At 52.2% G+C, this 20487-nt stretch overlaps 1 protein-coding gene across 1 annotated transcript in view; it reads left to right on the forward strand.

Annotated features, from left to right (window-relative positions):
- The first annotated feature begins 375 nt into the window (after positions 1-375).
- The window catches only part of GDF10 (growth differentiation factor 10), a 31021-nt gene continuing 10909 nt past the window's right edge, over positions 376-20487 (forward strand). Inside the window, exons 1-3 of the mRNA XM_008586709.1 lie at positions 376-492; positions 11818-11955; positions 15080-15131. Of these exons, the coding sequence (XP_008584931.1) occupies positions 376-492; positions 11818-11955; positions 15080-15131 (307 nt within the window). The remainder of the gene's footprint in view (positions 493-11817; positions 11956-15079; positions 15132-20487) is intronic.

The raw sequence follows: 20487 nt of genomic DNA on the forward strand, positions 1-20487 counted from the left end.
CTCTAAAGCAAAGCCTGATCACACCTCTCCCAGACCTTGAACTCTCTGTGACCCTCACCACCCAGGGCTGCAAGGGTGGGTCCCACCTCCTTGAGGCCCTTCTGAGCCCCTCCTGCCTGCCCCTTGTCCTGCACATGTCTCCTGACAGCCCAGCTGTGGTCCCTACAAAGCTTCCCGCAATTCCCAACACATTCATGCATTTCCTATTTCCAGGACTTGGAATTCTCTCTCCTACTGTCTGCCTTGTGAAAGTCTTGCTTTTACAGGAGGCAGAACTCGGCATCCCTTTCTCTATGAGGGTGTCCATAACTAAGCTGACCATGTAATTGATCATCCAGATCAGGATGATTCTGAGAGTAATAGAGGTCACCAGGCATGAACGCAGATGGTCCTGGGCCCTCCAGTACTGCCCAGGCAGAGCTGATCCCTCCAGCCTTTATACACCCCACTGCACCCCCTCCTCCATCCAGCGACTACCTGACTCACGTGACTGTGAGTCATGCAGCCTCCACTGCCAAAGTGAAATGCAGACTGCTCACCAAGGCCAAGGGGGACCCCGGGGCCTGCCCCTGCCGGCTCACTTCCTCCTCTTCTCCCCTCCCTTACGGTGGCCTTCAGCCAGCACTGCGAATACCCTAAACTCACTCCTGTGTGGCCTCCTGGCACCACATGTCCCCTCACCCACCCTTTAATGCCTCAGTGATTGGCAACTAAGCTTCATCCTGTCTCAAGGGATGGTTGTCACCTCTCCACTAGAATACAAGTTACATGAGGACATGGGAGCGGTGGTAGGTCACTGCAACTCATCCCTTGAGTTCCCAGGACCTAGAACTGGCCCTGGAGGGATTTGGAGAAGCACTCCCAGGAGCCCCCAGACCAGGGGCCTTCCTCTCCCACTTCCTACTCACCCAGGCCTGGCTCAGCCCAACTCTTTTCTGAGCAAATGGAAACAGGTATCTCAGGAGAGGGAAGGCTTAGCCAGGGACAGCCAGGTCCCCCTGTTCTGTGGCTGGGCCTCGGAAGGTGGTCCCCGGGGTGTCCCCTGCCAGCCTCTGCTCTGGGGCAGGCCCAGCCAGGAGCACAGACCCTGCAACCACCCGCATGCCTTGTCAGACGCAGATCTGCCTGGCTGCACCATAAAACCCTAACTAGGCACATAAAAGCTGCCTGCCAGCCTGCCAGGTGCCTCTACAGGCTCCAGAGAGGCGCTGCTTGGCCCCCAAGACGGCGAGGGTCTGGGACGCAGTGGCACCAGGGCTGCACAGGGTCCCAGACACCTGGCTCCTCAGCATAAAGAGGAGCCACAGCAAGGCTGTGGGTGGCCAGCTGGAAGAATGCCATCAGCTGCCTCTCAGCCTGAGGGGAAGAGACCTGGCATCCCTGAGAGCAATCTAAGGAATGATGTTTAAGCCTGGGGGTGGACTGGCAAGGTGCATGTGACATGCAGATGCTGTGCTCAGGGACTTGAAGGCTGTCAAGGTCGTGCAGCCAAATCCAGGCTCAGTCTCCACCCCTGGTTGTCTGGTGGGGGTGGCCAATCTCCCTGCCTACTCCCCTCTGTGGACCAGCCTTTGAAGAACCTCTTCCAGGTGTGTGGGAGGCCAGACAGTGAGAGTAGTCGGGTTGTTGTCTTCTGAAGCCCAGCTCGAGCAGGCATGGTGGGTGGAAGGGGGGATGGATGGCAAGGCCAGACCCTAAGTTTTGCTTCACGCATCCCCTGTTCAGTACGCTGGCTGCAGCGAGGAGCCTGGCCCTGCCCTATGCCTCCACCTAGGAAGGGTCTCTGTGTTCCTCTGAGCTGTCCTGCAAAGCCACTTCTCTGCTTCAGCAGCTGGCAGACACCACAGCCTCCTTCTCTCCCAGTGTCCTAACTCAGGGGTCCTGGTGACTGTGATTGTTGAAGGTCTACAAAGGCCAGAGGTATCCTCACCTCCCCCTCACCCAGCTACTTGCAAGTCCTGGGAGGATCATGCCCATTTCCCTCTCTCTGCCTTTGTATCTCTGAGCCCTCGGCCTGGAATGCCTGTCCTTCCTCTTTCCCTGAGCTGCCTCCTCCTCTCAGTCACTACCTCCAAGTCCTGGGAGGATCATGCCCATTTCCCTCTCTCTGCCTTTGTATCTCTGAGCCCTCTGCCTGGAATGCCTGTCCTTCCTCTTTCCCTGAGCTGCCTCCTCCTCTCAGTCACTACCTCCAGGAAGCCCTCCTGCACCTGTCCACCCAGGCCCCGTTAGGGTCTCCCAGTGAGAGCCAGACTGTCATCCCTTGCCTGACACCCGCCCCTCTGTCCTTACCATGTGGCCCCCTTGCCTTCAGTCCTGGGAGCTGCCACACTCCCTCTAGCTGCCGAGGGCAGCCCTGCTCCTTGTCTGCACTCCTGGAAGCACCTGCCCCGCTGCTCAGCCCACCCCAGGCCCTCAGGAAGCATTTCCAAATGGATGCTGAAGAGGGAAAAACATCTCCGAATCCCGCCAAGTGCAGTGGGAGTTGGGAAACAGGACTCCTAAGTGACCTGTGAGCCGGGCTAGAGGGGACGTCAAGGCCAGCGCCTCCCTGAGCCCCTCCTGAGGGGTGTTCAGGCCTCTGCTCTAGCCACCCAACATGGGCAGATAAGAGCAGAGCTCATCCTTCCTGCCAGATGCTAGTGGGCAGAGCAGCTGCCCAGCATGGGAGGCAACCTGGCTGCTCAGGGGACCTCATGGAGCCCTGGAATGAGGCCAGGGCTGGGCTTTTCAGAAAAGACAGCCAGAACACCTGCGCAGGAGGCCTGCCTGCCACACGGTGTCACACACTGTCCACAGGGCAGCCTTCCACAGGATTCCATAGAGCATCAGAGCATCCAAGCCTCCCCACACCTGCAAGGAAGCCCCTCAGGCTCACTAGGAAGAGGGTGCAGAGTTGGTGGGATCAGAGGAGGCGTGTGGCTGAGGAAGCTTATTTTAACCTTCATTTTTAATCTATAAGCTGGCAGAGCCCACCCACCTCGCACGGTGGACTGAAAGAAATGCCACCACACCAAGCAGGCGGGTGTAACAACGTACAATAATGACAATGAAACAAAATAAACCAAGGAAGAAACTGTAATTGAATATTTAACCTATGGAGGTTGGATGTGACAAGGCTCAGAAGTCTTAATGTCACCAGAAAACTCAGATCTGATCATATGAAAAACATAAAACTTGATACACAAAAAAATAAGCTTGGTCATACCACAATTTTTTGTTTTTCGGACAGCAGTTTAAAATATGTACAAAAGCGCCATAAATATTCATACTCTTTGATCAAATAATGTCACTTCTGGAAATCTATCATTTGGTGCTATTTAGCAAATTATTTGCCAAAGCCAAAATAATTATAAATATGGAAAAAATATTTATGGCACAAAGATCTTCCTTTTGGTATTTATAATAGGAAAAATTGGAATAATCAATAAGGGAAGATTGCTTAACTAAACCATGGTAAAGCTAACCAATGAAATGTACGGTCAATTAAAATACATTTTTGAAAATTTTTTTGTGACCTAAAAAAATGGCTATGTTTTAACATTTATTAACAAAAGAAAAATCCAAGTTTGTGAATATAGAATGATCAACTGTATGAAAACATAAGACACTCACAGAGGAGACAGGACGAAAGAGAATTGGACCACCTGGTAACAATGACTTTGGTGGTGCAAAAATAGGGCATGCTTTTTATCTCTGCTTTTTATACTTTCCATATATTCTTAAATGAGTTTTAGTTACATTTATAATAAATAAGTAAATATATTTTTTTCTGCAAAACCAAAAAGATTCTGCTTCTATGTGTGTGAGTATTTCTGCTTTACGGCTCCGACTTGGGTGTGGGGAGCTGATACAGCACCAGGGACTCCTGCTCTCTCAGGGTCCCTGGTCACAGAGGGCATCCTGCAAGCAGGGACAGACATCACAAGCTTCAGCATGCACAAAAGTGGGGGGAAGTAAATATTAAAAGAACACATTGAAAAGCACAGTCTGGTGAAGTCTACCTGCAGTAGGCAAATGTAATAAATACTGGAGTACTGGATTGGGTAACGACAAATGCTCACAGGGAAGAAAATCAGAGGAAAACTCCTAACAAAATGCCAGCTACCTCACACAGGGCGAAACTGTCCCATGCAAAATGTCCATTCAATTAATTTGAATTTGAGGCTAGGGCATCCCTGGGCAAAGTGGCACTAGGAGGATCAACCAGGAGTCTAGCTGGCTTTGAGGGGAACTGGCTTTAGCTGCAGGTCATCTCGGCCCTGGTAGGAGGAAAAGTGCAGAGGCTGGGGGTGGGGGCAGCCCCTTGTTACCTCCCTCCCAGGCACCCCAGGCCCAGGGTCTCCCCAGCCCATCTTCCGAGACCCTCCGCATGCACCTCGTCCCTGCTGACAAGCGCCCACGGCCACCGTGTCCGTAGGAGACACCGACCGCAGCCTAGGTCCTTCTCAATCCAGCCCTTCCCATCTGTCTTACCCCGTGTTCTCCTTGTCTAGCCCACCGAGCCATTTACTCTTCCCCAAAAATAGCTAAATGTCAGGGAAGAGACTACATGGGTGTTGTTATGAAGAGAGGGGGTCCCAAGAGGAAGCACCTGGCATCCAGAGGAGGAGGGTGGGATGTGGACAGAGCTCAGATGAGCCGAGGTGACCACACATGCATGTGTGGGAGCAGGATGGGGCAGAGGGGCCGGCTGGGGGCTGGAGGTCCTGCGGGCCTGAGTGGGCATCAGCATGAACACAGGGGAGCCAGGCCCCAGGTTTGGGGGGCAGTGGGGCACGGCCATGACCCTCACAGCAGGGTCTGGCTTCCCCTAAGATGGGCAGAGAGGGAGAGGCCAAGGCAGAGTCCAGCACTCCCAGGAGGACACCAGACTGTGGGACTGGTCTCCGGGCTCCTAGCATAGCACACACCGAGGCATGAGAGGACGCCGATCCCTGTGCAGGGCCATGGCAGGAGAGGAAGAAACCAGCAACAGTGGCCCTGGTGGCACTTACTGTGGTGTTCCTCAGGCCAGGACTGCGGGTTTTCTGGGATGTGGCACGTTCATTGCTAAAACCAGGAAGGTTCCGGGTGGATCAAGATGGTCAGTCACCCTAGCCCTGCAATGAGCCAAGAACAGCACATGTTATCTCAGCTGCTTCACCCTTTGCAGCCACCTGTTGAGGTGAGTTCGTTATTATCTGCACTTCACGGAATGGGAAGCAGAGCTTGCCAAGCTCTGGCACTGGCTCCAGGATGAAGCCGGCCCCAGATGGGCTGCCCCGCAGGTGCGCCGGGCACTGGGGCCCAGCAGCCAGGATGCAGGCAGCACCGAGGCAGTGGGCTGGGGCTCCACGTTCTTCAAGCGGAGAGGGGCTCAGCCGCCAGACTGAGTCCACAGCACTGCTTGCCCAGGCCTGGTAGAAGCCTGAGCTGGTGCTGGGCTGGCTGGGTCCACAAGAGGCAGTGGGTGGAGGGCTCCACTCTCAGAGTCACAAGCAGGAAGCTCACAGCACAGCGTTAGCCACGATAGGATTTAACTGGACATGAGCCTGTCAGCACCTCCCAGGGTCTGACCTATTTGAGGCAGGATGTGGGACTTGGAGAAGGGCCATGGGGATAGGGAAAAGTCAACAAGAAACCACATAGGTCCCAGAAGCCCAGTGCTGTGAGTCCTTCTTGCCTGAAGGACTGGGCGACACAGGCTGCCGTCTGGAAGGCACTCGCAGGATGGGAAGGGGCTGAGAGAAACCTAGGGGACATTATAAGAGAAAAAAGTCAATTTTTTTTTCTTTTTTAGTCATGCCACAGTAATAATCAAGACTAATTTCACAAAAGCTGGGCTGTGGTCAAGGGATATAGAAGGTACTGGACATTGCTCATTGTGCGGGCCCCAAACAGCATGTCCCTCCACCACCAGGAGCCAGTCAGACAGCCCTTGGCACAAGCTTCCCTCGGCCATGGGTCCAGAGCTGGCCATCCGAGTCCCCACTGGTATTCTCAAGCGGGGCTGGAAGGGACTCATGCCTTCCTCCCTGGCCGTACACAATGGCAGAAAGAGCCCAGAGCTGCTGGACCCATGAGCCCTCTCCTCCCACCCACTCCACTACTCTGTCCTCGGAGAGAAGGAAGAGACTGACATGGGTACCTGAGGCCGACAGGAGCTGGCAAACTACAGCCCACGGGCCCAACTCATCCTACCGTATCTGTTTTTGTAAGCAAAGCGCTAATGGCCCACAGCCATGCCCATTTATTTACGTGTTGACTATGGTTGCTGTCACAGGCAGAGCTGAGACCATGTGACCCACAGAGCTAACATTTACTGTATGGACAGTTACAGGAAAAAAAGCGCTGCTCCTTGGTCTAGATGGTAACCAGAATGTTGACAGGGTCACCTTACACACCATTCTTATTTTTACAATAGCCAAGGATTAATTACTTAATCAATTAATCTTAAAGCTGTTTTTATTTTAAAGAGGAAGGGAGGGAGAAAGGAAGGGGGAAGGGACAGTGACTTTGTTGAGTTTCCCACTTTGCATTTTCCTGAAGGCCGGCTGCACCCCTCCCTCTAGGCAGTTTGGTTATCTGAGCCCGTCAACCCTTCACCCTCAATTGCTCTAGCTTAACGGGTTGCTGTCAATAAAGGATACCTGAGTAAATCACGGAGAAGTAGCAAATCCTTCCAGAACCAGAGAAAACTACCAGTGTGCTCAGAGCTGAGTATTTCTGGCCTGTTAACTTTTCCTCCCTCCTGCCTCGTGATCAGTACGCAGAGGCAGGCCAGAAGTAAGAAGGGGTCAGAGGGGCTGCGAGCCTCTGACAAGCATCACCCCCTTACTTCAGGGTCCCCTCCTCCCCTCCCGTGTTCCTGAAGCAAATCCCGCTTCCCTCCCTGAGCACCTTCCATGGGACAGACTCTCATCAGCACTGCCTCCCAGGAGCTCCCAGTGTACAGAAACAGGGCACATGCGGGAACACCTGCACACAGGGCCATCTGGAGCAAGTCCCATCCCCAGGGCAGAAAGAAAGAGCATCAGGAGGCTCCAAGAGGGTCTCTGGGCAAGATGGAACTTGACCCTGGGACTTGAAGGTGGGAGATGATTGATGGGTCGGTCTGGGGTGGGAGCGCATCTCAGGTGAGACGACGGCTCAGAGAAGGCCTGTGCTGGGCAGAATGAAGGGCACAGTCAGGCAGCGGTGCAGAGCAAGCGGGACAGTGGCGGGCGGGTAACTGATGAGGGTCTTGCATGCACACAGCACCAAGGTCGAGGGCAACGCAATGTCTTATGAACAGGAGAGTGGCAGGGTCAACTCTGTTGCCTGTGAAGAGGGAGGACCGGAGACGGTGAGACTGGGATGGGGACAAGTAGCAAGAGATGACAAAGGCCTGGATAGGAAAGTGTCCACGTGCAAGTGCAGGGGGTGGAGGGAGACATTAGGAGAAAAGCTCTGCAGGACAGGCAGCTGCTTAGGCATGTGAAGAAATGAGGGAGGAGCCGGCGGGAGCCCCAAGCCTCAGATCTGAAAACCTCCTGCCACCCCAGGAAGAGAAGCAGGTGTGAGGGGAGAAGCAGCTGCTCCAGGGAGGCAGGTTTGACCCCCAGGAGCTGATGGGGAACACTGGCCTGTGGCCTGAACCTAGGTTTGGGTGGAGATGCAGGACTGGGAAACATAGGAAGACATGAGAGAGAGAAGTCAAGGAATAAGCAGAGAAGCCTGAGTGCAGAACCTAGAAAAATGGAGGCTGACAGCCCAGCAGCCCACAAAGAGCTGGATCCTGCAGCAGCCTCCTGAGGGAGCTCTGAAGCTGAGGCCACCCAGCTGCACCTGGAGGTGACTGTGGTTCCAGCCAGCACCTGGGCTGCAGCCTTGAGAAAGGCCCTGAACTTAGCCATGGCTGGGTCACTGCCCCACAGAAGCTGGAGAGAAGAGTGCACTGTTTTAAGCACTTGTAAGTTTGGGGGTAATTTGTTACACAGCAGGAGATAACTAATACACCTCCCTCCTTCCCTTCCCTCCCTCTCCTCTTATCTTCATCCCTTCTTCTCCTCCTCTACCTCCTCCTCCTCCCCTTCCTCCTCCTCCTCCTCCTCCTCTCCTCAGCTGGCTCAGTTTCCTTCTGTAAGAGACAGGCATCTCTGTGCTATGGAGAATACAGGCACAGCAGCAGCCAGGCTAGGCCTCCTTGTATCATTCCACCTTAGGAAACTGAAGAATGGGGCTTTTCCCACCAAATCTGCTTAGAAAAAATCCTATAGAACAATGACCAACCCAGGTTGGGACTCCTCCCTGGGATACACTGTGGCCAGGGGACAGGTGTTAGGGTTGGCTGGGTCATGAGCCAGCCCCCAGGTACAGCCAGAGGGCAGCTCTCACTGGACACATGGGTGGCTCGGGGGGCAGTATTCGTCCACAGGAAGGAGTGTGCTGTTTCAAACAGAAGGGGGGAAGCTGTGCCAGGAAGACAAAGCAAGAGACGTCCACTGCAGTGGCCTGGGTTTCCTCAGGGATGCAGATGCCTGGTCTCCACTGAGGGAAGGGGTGCTGGACAGGTACAGAGCTGGAGGATGGGGGACAAGGTGAGAGAGACCTGCTGAGAGAAGCGAGGGGGGATGTGGGAGTGGAGCTGATGGGGTTGGGGAGCAGTGGTCAGCACACTGGGTCCAGAGCAAGGGTGTGGGACACCCTGGGCCAGGACTGGCAGGTGGCCTGGAGGAGATTCAGCCCTGCTGGTTAGAGGTAGGCTAGCGTAGTGGAGGGTGGGTGTGAGGGGAGACTGAGGCAAACTGGGACAGAGAGGCCAGGCCATTCAGAGCACTCATTCAGAGATCAAGGAGGAAGGGCTGGCTTGAGCATTGAGGACAGCCACTCTGTTCTAGAGCCACAAGGTACATTGCACCTGCCACTCAGACCTTGTGGGGAGGTGGCCGTGTGGGAGATCACCTGGCAGCTGCAGTCAGAAAAGAGAGAAGAGAGTGTGATGTCTTCCAGGGAATGGAGAGGGCTTGCTGGCCAATGCTGAGTGTGGCTGAGGGAGGCCAGGCACAGAGAGGCCCCTGGAGATCCCTCTCCCTGAGTGACCCGGGGCAACATTCTCGGCCTGTTCTTCATTGGCACCATGCAAGGGAAGGGGACAATCTGAAGGCTCCTGTGGATGCTAACCCCTGCCCTTCCCTCCCATCCCCACTTCTGCTGGTGGAAGAAGCCCCATCAATCTGAGGACGAGTGCAGGCTGGTGAGTGCAGACTCCCTGTCGGCCTATTTGCTCACAAGGCCTATGTCTGCCAGTCTGCTGTGCCAGTTTTCTATTGCTGTACAACAAACTCCCACAGATTCAGCAGCTTGAAACAACACACATTTATCATCTCACACCTCCCATGGGTCTGGAGTCTGAGCACGGCTTAGCTGGGTCCTCCAATGAGGACACCACAAGGCTGCTGTCCAGGTGTCAGACAGCTGTGGACCTTTCTGGAACTCTAGATCCTTCCTCTTTTGAGCTCCTGGTGGTTGAAGGACTGAGGGCCCTGCTTTCTTGCTGGCTGTCAGCTGGGGAGTTCCCAGCTCCTAGAGGCCCAGTGGGTCCCTGCCATGTGGCCCCCTCACGATGTGGAGACTTACTTCCCCAAGGCCAGCAGGAGCCCTCTCTTCATGAAGGGCCCAGGCCTTCTTTTAAGAGCTTTCACTAGACTAAGCGAGGCCACCCAGGATAATCTTCCGACTGACTCAAAATCAACCAATTTGTGGCCTTCGTTACATATGCAAAATCCTATCATCTTTGCCATATACTGTAAGCTAATCACAGAAGTGACACACATTTTATTCAGAGGTCCTACCCCCACTCAGAGGGTGGGATTGCTAAGTGTGTATACACTGGGGGCAGAATTCTTGGGGCCACTGTAGAATCCTGCCCCCGACACTAGCCTGTGTCACGTCCCATGCTGGGTGCTGGAGCTACACAGGGAGGGAGAGGAAAGCTCGGCATTTGAGGACCCCGTGGGCTCTGAGACACAGACACAGATTATTGCACACGGTAGGATGCATTTTATGGGAAGGCATAAGTATCTCTGCTTAATGCAGGGTCAGGGCCTTCACAAAGAATGGCGTCTGGGGGCTGGATTCTGCAGGGGGCTTATTCACCTGAGGCAACAGGTGGGGTAAGGAGCCTCCAGGCAGGAGAAATTGCTGGGGTAGGTGTTTCCAAGTTACCAGCCTTTGGTTAACTACCTTGTGCCTGCCATAATTATCATTTACTTAGTACTTTTTCTTTAAAACAACTCAAGTCTGTTTTACTTAGATTTATTTTAAACAAAACTTCTATATCTCGAGAGTAAATGGAAAATAAGCATTCCTTGTTATAAATAGAAGTTAACCATAAAAATAAAAAAAACACCAGCTCATGAATTTCTTATGAACCTGCAGCCTGCTCTTCTTTGTTCAAAAAGGGAATTAGTATGTGTGAGAGGGATGTTTACAAGATACCAGGGGAAAAACGATAATTTTCCTAGAATTAAGAAGTAAGCAGTTGTCCTACTCAGACACAGGGACACCATGGGTGCCTGATGACTGCTGTCTACACGTAGCTGCTTGGGAACCAGGCTGGGAGGTGGAGGGCTGATTGCACCAGGTTTATAGGGCAGACACTTGGGAACACCACCTGAGGGGGTGAAGGCACAGGCCAGGCAGAGGGGGAAGGAAGTTGAAGTGACATGGTGACATGTGGCTGCTTCCATACATGGCTCTGGAGCTGGGATGGCTCTTCAGAGTTGTCCCAAATTGAGACAAGGGAGCCCAAGCCTTTGTGCCACTACATGGACTAGCCACGGGACATGGGTGGCCCTGGGGAGGAGGTGGTGTGGCCGTGGGCAGGGCGGCTCCTTCGGCATCTAAGGGTGATTCCTGGGGAGGTCCCCGCTGGGAGCCGTCCACAGGCACCACTCTGACACTGGGGAAAGAGGGCCTCGGTCCTGAAGGGGAGTTTGGTGACACCACAGTGTCCACTACGGTTTACTTTCTCTGCAGCTTGGGTCTCTTTGCTTCTTATAATGATCCCATTCTACCTGAAAACAGCTCTCCAGGATTCTGCCTGGTCTCTTTTCTTGGGAAAACTTCCAAGAGAAAGGTTAGCAGAATAGACAGCTGCCCCTCTGCTGCAGCTGGGCTCGGCACCAGAGGTGTGCTTCCTCTCCCTCCTCCACCACTCCTTCTAGATTCTTCTCCATCTCAACTGGCACCTCTGCTGGCCTCAGCTCTGTGAGTCATCATGCCCTTCTCAAACTCTGGCACCTGCCCCCATCTATTTGCCACCAGAGTCAGGCAGGGAGGTACCAGAAGATGTCCCTGTGGACTGCCTGGGTGCTAAATGCAGCTGCCTGCCCTGGGTGTGGCATCACTGGGTCGACCACCCGTGCAGGACGTAGTCCTCTCCTTCCCTGCTGGTCTCTAGACAAGGAGCTGGGAGCTGTTAGGCAGAACCTGTCACCAAACGTGGAAAGGGAATCCTGCCGTGTCCCCTGGTGGAAGCATCCTTCTCTAGCCCCTGGCATTCAGGACCACAGACTGTCCTAGTGGGCCACCGAGAGTGACGGAGAGCATCACCACTCCTGCTTCTATGCCTTGGTTCCTGGACTGCTGGTTTCTACCGACTGGGGGAACAGCATAGCATATGTGCAGTGGTTTAGTGTATGCATTGTGTGGTAGAGCACGGCCCCATGCTCAGAGAGGGTCCTCTCAAGACAGAAGTCCAGCTGCACTTGCCGGTGCTCTGCTGCCAGGATGTGACAGGACCCGCAGATCCCAGTGGCCTGCATCCACTGCGGTGCCTGCTTTGCCATATAGCAAGTCCCTTGGTCCGATGCTGCATCACATAGCATCCTGAAACAGCGTCAAACGCTACGTAAATGTGAAGGCGAGAACAGCCAACCAAGCCCAGAGCATACGCAGGCTCCCATCGAGATGGGTCGCTGCTCCTCCCAGGTGAGAAGAATCTAAGTAAATCATCCTCCCACCAGGGAACTCGTGTGACCAGCGGGCTGGGGCTGTGGCGTGGCTCCACGCTGGTTCCCCTTGCTGGTAGGCTGGACACTGGGAAGTGGCGGAGCTGTCGCGCTGTCATAGCTTCCACTCTGCCAGCTGCTCCACACATGCGCCCAGTGGGCTGATGACAGAGTCTGGCTGATGTCAGCTGAGCGGGCCATCCTATCCCCCTGGTGGCTCAGCGTGTCTTCCACAGCAGGTGCTCTCTGGTGGACGGTGCACAGCACATGCAAAACAAAGACCTCGCTTCCTGCCCTCCTGCTCTTCTATCTGTGCCTCACCCCCAGGCCTCTCAGATTTCGGTCTTTTTTCTTTCGGGCTCCCACTGAACTGCCCACACATCTACCTATATTCTTACCCCAGGCCACACAAAGAGAACTCCCCAGCATACCCCCAAAGTTCTGCCTGCAAGGAGGGGTTCCCTCCATTCCCGTCTTTCGGGGCCACCCCTGAGGGAGGGAGCCACACAGAAGAATGTGCTTTCAGTTTGGAACCACATAGGGAGTCTATCTGTCCATACGTTTTCCTTCTCCATCAGCTGATCACCAGGGACCCCCACATAGCCACAGGTGTGAACTGAAAGGGAGGCACAGGTGCACGGTGGTGGGTGGCAAGGAGGCCCCAGGTCCTTTTGTGTACCCTGGCACTGCCCAAGCCCATCTCAGATGGACCACTTCTGTCTTTGATGAACTACTGCTGGGCCACCCAAGCTTATGACAGGGTGGGTCTAGGAGAACACAGTCCATGATGGGCAGCTCTGGTTGTACCACCAACCGACATCCCATGGCCGGGCTCCCTGTCTCTAATAGTGCCCAGTAGCAAATCAGAAGCTGCTTTCCAAGGGCATTCCATTCTCTGCTGCAGACACTGTGGCCTTGCTCCAAACCTTGCTCCTACTGGACCCTGCCGTAAATTCCACATGATGTCTTTCCTCCAGATGCCTCTAGTACCACAGGGTCTGACAGTTCATATGGTCCAAGCAGCAGGGCTGCTTGCTCTTTGGCCTAGACTGGCTACAGAGCCCTTTCCTGCTCTGGCTCCCACTCAAAGCCAGCAGCCTTCTGTGTCATTCTGGGTCAGAGTTGTATTCCCAAGGATGAAATTTGTAGTCTCCAGGATCCAAAAAGACCAGGAGTTATGTTTTCTTCTTACACATGGAAGTGCAAGATACAATAATGTGTCCTCTACTTCGGAGGAGATGCCCCAGCATGCTCAGACCACTAGCCGCCTAACAGCCTCACTGATGTGGCAGACCCCCAAGTCTTCATGAGGTTTCTCTCCCACCCTCTGGAGCAAATATATCTTACCAAGGTCTCCAAAGTACCTGTCACTTCTTGCTGATTCAGTCTGATTAACAGGATGTCATCAATACAGAGGACCAATGTGATGCTCAGTGGAATATCCATACAACCCAGGTCCATTTGATCAGTCATGACAAAGGTATGGAGTTAACATGGCCCTAGGGGAAGAAATGCATACACCAGTAAATACATACTGGTACCTGCCCCAGTGAATGAAAACTGCTTCTACATCCTTCTAGAATGGGATGAAAAAGAACACACTGGCCAAGTTAAAGGCTGCATACCATGTACCCAAGGCCATGCCAGTCTGCTCTACAGCTAAGACACCACACCTGGCACTGATGCTTCAGTCAGGGCTGTTGACCCTACACCTGACTGACTGCACGGTCATCCACTGTCATCTCTAGTGTCTGCCTGATTTCTGTACAGGGCAGACTGGTGAATTGCGTGAGGACATCATGGGGACTATCAAGTTGCTTCCTTCATGTTTTTAAGGCTGGTACTAATCTCTACCATTCCCCTTGGGGCACGACACTGATTTTGACTTATTATTCTGGCAGGGAGCAGTAAGGGAATAGTTTCAGGCTCCAGTTGGACTTCCCTCCTATGCTAACTCCTACCCTGCAAGCTTCAGCTTGCCATCCCCACTACCCAATTCTTACCCTGCAGCCAAGGAACCCATGAAAAGTTCTAGCAGCTACTGTGGATGTTCATTCCAATTAGACCCTTGAGGTTGGAAGAAATGGCTATAGATGAGTCCACGGGCCTGGTGAGCTGGGCCTGAATCGGGATCCATTTGTTCCCCAGTCCCCACAAAACACCACTCTAACAGGGGAGTTTTAAGGACGCTTTTGGTCTTCGGTATCAATGTCAACTTGGACCCTGTGTCCATCTATCCTTTAAGGGCCTGATGTCTCCCTGAGTAAATGGCCTGTGGTCCCTTTGGAGAAGAATGGGGACCATTACCATCCGTCCTTGCTGTGATGCTGCAGGGTCCCTCCTAGAGCCTCTTCTTCGCTCAGTGTGTTCCAGGTCTGAAAACTGGCTCATGTCCAGAAACTGGGCAAGAGAGTGTGACTTTGATTGGGGTGGCTGGCCTGGCCTCACTCATCCACCCTCAGTTGATTTTTGATTGTACAAATTGAGCGATACTCGTCAGCCACCTGTCGTGTGTCCCCTGGGACTCCAGGTTCTCTTAAGCACCTCCGTAGCTCAATGTGAGTTAGGAACACTGGCGGCACTCCCACTGTGCCTCTTGATTTGGACAATTAAGTGCTCTATTATTTGGGGGTCCTTTTGTCTCCATTTCTGCTAGAAAGCCCAGCTGAGTAATGACATCCCCTACGCTGAGCCCCAGCCCACAGACAACAGCCACCACTGAGCTGTCATGATGCTGGGGCCCCTCTTGCCGGTACATTTCTTATCACTTCGGTAAATGGAGAGACCCCTGAGCCCTTCCCTGGAACACATAGGCTTGTGGTTTTCTGGTCTTATGTATTTATCTATGTCTTATCTAGTATGTCTGCTTCTCTGAGCCTAAGTTTTAATCTGTTCCTCTGTCATTTACTGTGGCAATTTTGGCATTGATACTTCACATAGTGCAGACCACTGCTTTTTCCAGTAGTCTAAGAGCCAACCCCAAACCACAGCAGCCCCATCCACCAGGGCCCTTGCCATGGTATATATCCTGCCTCACAGGTGAATGCTCCTGTGTTGAAAAATTCTCCCTCATCCAACTCTATATCCTGTCTGCCTTAATGCAGCACACTCTGGACCCAGTCCCTGTCACACTCTGCCACGTCCTGCTGGCATATGGTGAGTCTACAGTATCTTTCCCCTCTGGTGGGCCCAGAGCTTCCCAGGCTGGCTTAGGTGGTGGCATGACTGGTTTTCACCTGACAGCTGGAGTACAGTTATGGGTAGATTATGAGAGGGACACATGTTATGTGTGCATCATCTTCAATCAAGGGCAGTGGGACCCACTTCTTTTGGCCCAGAGTGTTCAAGGAGGCATAGAGTTTTAAGGTTTTTGAGTACATCAACCAATGTGCCCCATTCCAAGTCTCAGGACCCCCCTCCTTCCCAACGATGACCCTGACTTTGGCATAACTGACTTGCTGGTGTGAAGTGTTTAACCAGCTCTGCCACCTTCATATTTTAGTCCTAGGCTTGATCCTCAGCTGGATCAGCTGCAGGAAATGATTTCTTTACATGTTGACATGAAGCCCTCTGATTTTCACACTTTGCCTTAAATTAGTGATTAATCCCCCTCAACCTTTCATGGTCTATCTCCAATGTATCCACAGCACTCAGCAAGAGCCAACCCATCCCACTGTCTCTAGAATGATCCTTTCCCCTGAACCTCTCTATTATCTGACAAATGGAACTCCCAGCTCACCAGTGCAGCATGCAGAGGCTATCCAGACTCAGCTGCGCCAGTCCCAGAGTCCTCATTGCCACTGGGCAGCAGATCACACCTTAAAGCCCACTTTCTCAGACCAGTCCTGGCACTGACTGTCTTAGGTCAGCTGTCTCAGGAAAGAGACTCTGAGATGGAAATGTGAGTGCAGAGGTCTACAGGAGATGCCTGTGGGACCGCACCTGTAGGGGAGTGGAGGGAACAGGGTTGGCCAGAGGGAGAAATTGCAGGTGACACACCTGCATCAGAGGCCTCAGCAGGGAGGGGCCCTAGGTGGTGCCCGACGCCAGCAGGGAGGGCCCAGGGTGAGGAAAGTGGCTGCTCTGAATTCTGGGGTATGGGAGGACTGGCAGGAAAGGAGACAGAAGAAAGGCTTGACCCAGACAGACAGGCCAGATGGTAAGGGCTTCAATGCCAGGCCGAGGACATCAGGCTTTGTCCCTCCCACAAAGGAGAGCAGTCAAAGGTTCTGAGGAAGATTATTCGGAGTTGTAAGGAGACTGTGCTGCCCCAGAGGGGTCCTAATTTCCAGAGTGTCCCTTTGGCTGCCTCTCTTGCAGACTCCTCTTAAACGGCTGGCTCTGGTCGAGACACTCACACACACACACACACACACACACATGCATGCACGCACGCACACACAGCCCACTGCCCCCCTCCCCAGATCGGATCCCTTCAAATTGTCACTCCCTACAGTGCTGCATTCATGCGTCAGTTCTAAATAGTCCCACTGTTCAGCTTTAACGAGAAGTAATACCAATTCCCATGTTTGCTCAGAGAACACCATATTTCATCAAACCAGAGCCCTTGCCAGCTCAGATTACTGACTGAGACAACGTTCTGTAATCCTGGTTTATTCACATGTCACGGGTATTTTAGCAAAACAGAAATGAATGGCCCACGCCACCCTAGGAAGTAATGGGAGAGTTGGGTCCTGCCCAGGGGAAGTCATGCTTTCGCCTGCCACAGTTCTCAGAGGAGCTGACTTTGATTCTCTGAGTTTTTTCCCAACTGCAAGAAAAAGAATATGGGCTGAGGAGGAATCACATAGTGGGTAGTTATTTCCCTATAAAATGTTAACTCCGCGGATGGATTTTGCCAGAGCAAAAATAAAATCTGTCATTGATTATAAAGTCTTTTGTGCTTGTTATTTCACAGATTTATTACACTCTGGCCCAACAGCCTGGGGAGGCCCTGGGATTCTTGTCTGCAGCACCCCACAGCTCATGCTCCAAATGGGAACAGGGAATTACTCGCATTTTTTTTTTTTTGTCCTTAAGGGCCAAGAGCTTTGAAAATCTAGAAGAAGAGCTGTGAATCATACCCCCAGTCTTTGCACAGGGACCCGTAGGCACTAATGACAGCAGCCAGTTGGTGGAGGTCTACAACTTCCTAATCAAGAAAACACTGCCTTTCCTTTTCTTTTCAGCTCTTGGCACTCTGTGATAAGTACATTAAGAAACACATTAAGAAATGTATTTCCTCTGCAGAGCAAGAACAAGCCAGGCTCATGCCACCTCTCACTAAGTCTCCCTGAGTCTGGGTCCACTTCATATGGGCTATGATCTGTTTTGAACACAGGATAAAGAAGAAGAACAAAAATACTGCCCAGGGTGATTTAGCACAGCTTCACGTTAAACCTTTACCGGTGATCCTCACAATATTCTGCTCTTGTCCCCATTTTAGAGTTGAAGAAACCGAGGCCCAGAGAAGGCAAGTAACTTGCTTAAGGACACACAGCTAGGTAGTAGTGAAAATAGGGACATGAACCTAATCCCAATTGACTCCACATGGTCATGTAGACCCACTCACTACCAAGAACAGGTTGACATGAGGCCACAGACCCGGAAGTAGAGTGTCAGAGCTGAAACAGAACCTGGGGGTCAGTGTCTCATTTAAATGAGAGGCTACCAGGATTTGAGAGAAGGGATGGGGCTGCCCCAGGGTTACAGAGTCAGACCTACAAACTGGCTCTGCCACCAATTAACTGGATAATGTCATAAAACAATTGCTTGGAAACATTTCATTTAGGGAGAGGTTCTTGATGAAACCAAATGAGCTTGATTTGCAGAACTATCCAGAGTTTGCTTCTCTCCTTTACTGGGCATAGAGCTTCATAACTGTTGAGCCTCTTCCGTGCTTCCCTGAGACTTTCTGAGCTGAAGGGAACCCTGCTACCCCAGAGATGTGGCAGAGAGGCCTGGAAGACCAAAGGGCCCCCGAACGACCTCTCACCTCTCTGGAGAGAACACTCTCCATCCCGATTGGCAAGTTCAAGACTTCAGCCCCCCTGGTAATAACAGGGCACAATCCTCCCAGGACTGCGATAATTTTGCAGGAAGCTGTCAAATATCACAGATCTGAGGACTTGTATACACAGTCTGCCATCTCAACTCTTATTCTGAGCTGCGGCCTGAGCTATTAAAAACAAAACATTCGTGTTGGCAAGCTCCACAATTAGCCTCATTTCCACGCTAGAAACACTGTTCTGCATGAGCTGAAATTGCAGAGAGATTGTTTCTTGTCTTAGCAATGCTGTTTCAAGGGCCATGCTGGGCGCCAGCGAGGATGTGACCCAGTGGTAATCTGAATTGCTTCACCAAACACATTTTTATCCCATCATCTCGGCTACATGAAAGGGGGCCACAGTGCTCCAGTATTCAAGACTTTACAGTCCCGCTGTTCAGCAATAAAACGAGGCAAGAAATATTAGCCGTCCCTGGCCGATGGCTTAATTCTTTCCCAACAATGTCAGAGAATCTGTACCCTACAGGTTTTAGTGCTGGCTAAAGCCTGACCCTCAGCTGGCTTGAATGGAGCGGGAATGAGTTAAGGCGAGCAAGAAGGCTTTAATGGACGCGGATCCCGAATAGCCCAGCTTGGGAGGCCTCCTGCAGACTCACCCTCCTTTCACAGGCCTCGATTGTGCTGGGCCCTGCAGAAACAAAACTACCCATGAGGAGAGGTTACCCCCAGCCGGTGCAGGTCAGAGGCATTCTGGGGGAGAAGGGGAGAGGGGGGCAGAGGGGAAGTGAGGGGCACATGGAGAAGTGAGGGAAGTGGGGGTGGGGGAGGAGCAGTCAAAGATGGCCCGGAGAGCTTCGTCAAGTCCCCGGCTGCCACATGATCATCTCACTTCCAGGCAGATCATTTTTGAACACCAGTTCACAGAACAAATGGGAGCTATCCTAACCGGAAGTGGATGCAATGTGAGCTAATTTTCAAAATAAATGAAATGATTCTCTCCAGTTTCCCAAAAGCTACAGGCTTGAGGTTCAGAGGCTCTTAATAGGATGGCCTCTCATTTGACACTATGAGATTTTAGAAAATTACAAATGGGTTGTGTTTTACACACCAACAGAAGCTTTTTCCAGCAATTTTTCAATTATTGCATTGTGAGCCCTCCAAGAAAAGTAACTATTTTGGCTCCCAGAGCCCAAAGTTACCAAGTAAAGGGAACAGTGTGTTTGCAAGTTTGCAAATAGCCCTTTGAAATGTAGCATAGACTATATCCGGGAGCTCTCAAGAAGAACATGGGTTTGGAGAGGTTCTTTCCTTCCCTCTCAAAGGTTCTTAAACTTTTTAGGTGGTTGTTGGACCTCTTTCTCAGTCTGCTGAAGCCATAGGCTGCTTCTCAAAAGAATGTTTTTAAATGCATAAGATAAAATATACCGAATTACAAAGGAAGCCAATTGCATTAAAATATAGTTATCAAAATATTTTTTTAAATCACTACAACATAGTAACATAGTGAAATGTCCCTTTTCATCCATTCATTAACTAACTAGCAGTGAGCCTAACAATTACTATAATTTCAAAAATAGTGATGGGCAAAACGATGCTTTGAAAAATATGCAACTGCTCTCATGTGATTTGAAAATATCTGTGGATGTCGTCTATTGGTGACAAAGTCACAGGTGTGGCTAACACCACTGCGGTTGGTCGCCTGCGTTTATAATACTAGGAAATGATAAATTTCAGTTAGAGTTAGTGAAAATGAAGGTGTAATTTTCCCCTGTGAGTTCACAGAGCCAGGGGGAAGAAAACCTTCCAGAGGCAAGATAAAGCTCAGGACCTTCTACCCAGCTAAACTGAGGGGCAGCCAGCTGGGGACTCACTACATCCTCGCTTCACTGGGAACCCTTCCTGGGAAAGCTTTCCCTCCTCCTGCTCTGATGCTTTGGAAGCGTTTTTAAAAGCAAATTGAAAGCATGTCCTTTTTGGTGCAGTCCTGAAGCCTACATGTCCAAAGATTAATAAGGACCTTTGATGTGTTTCTTTAACAACTGGAATCATTGTTGCCCAATAAAGGGTCAGTTGATCAGCTAGTTCTGAATTTTAATCAGGATCTTGTTCCAAGTTGCCTTAGGTTGGTTGAGCTTTGGGGCGAGGGCTTTTCTTTTCAGAGCCTGCCCAGGGAGGGTCCCCGTTCCCTCCACTCTTGCATTTTGGAAACACTCTGGCGGCTCAGAGACAACTGGGGGCACACACATCCCGTCTCGGGTCCTCACGGGGGAGCTGTCATCTTGCAACCACTTAGCCATCGCATACCATCGCAGGGGCAACCCTGCAGGCGGCCCCCCGCGAAAGTCCTCGCAGCCCCCGCGCAGCCCTGGCCAAGCTGAGGCGCCGACACACAGGAGCCGGCTCCGGGCTGGGTCTCGGGCTCTCTGCGGGGGAGCTGGGAGCGCGCTCGCCCACGCCCCCCGCACCGGCGGCGCGAGTGGTCTGGGGCGCGCAGCCAGCTCCCCC

Source organism: Galeopterus variegatus, unplaced genomic scaffold (assembly GCF_000696425.1).
Source record: "Galeopterus variegatus unplaced genomic scaffold, G_variegatus-3.0.2 Scaffold4086, whole genome shotgun sequence".
Lineage (NCBI taxonomy): Eukaryota > Metazoa > Chordata > Mammalia > Dermoptera > Cynocephalidae > Galeopterus > Galeopterus variegatus.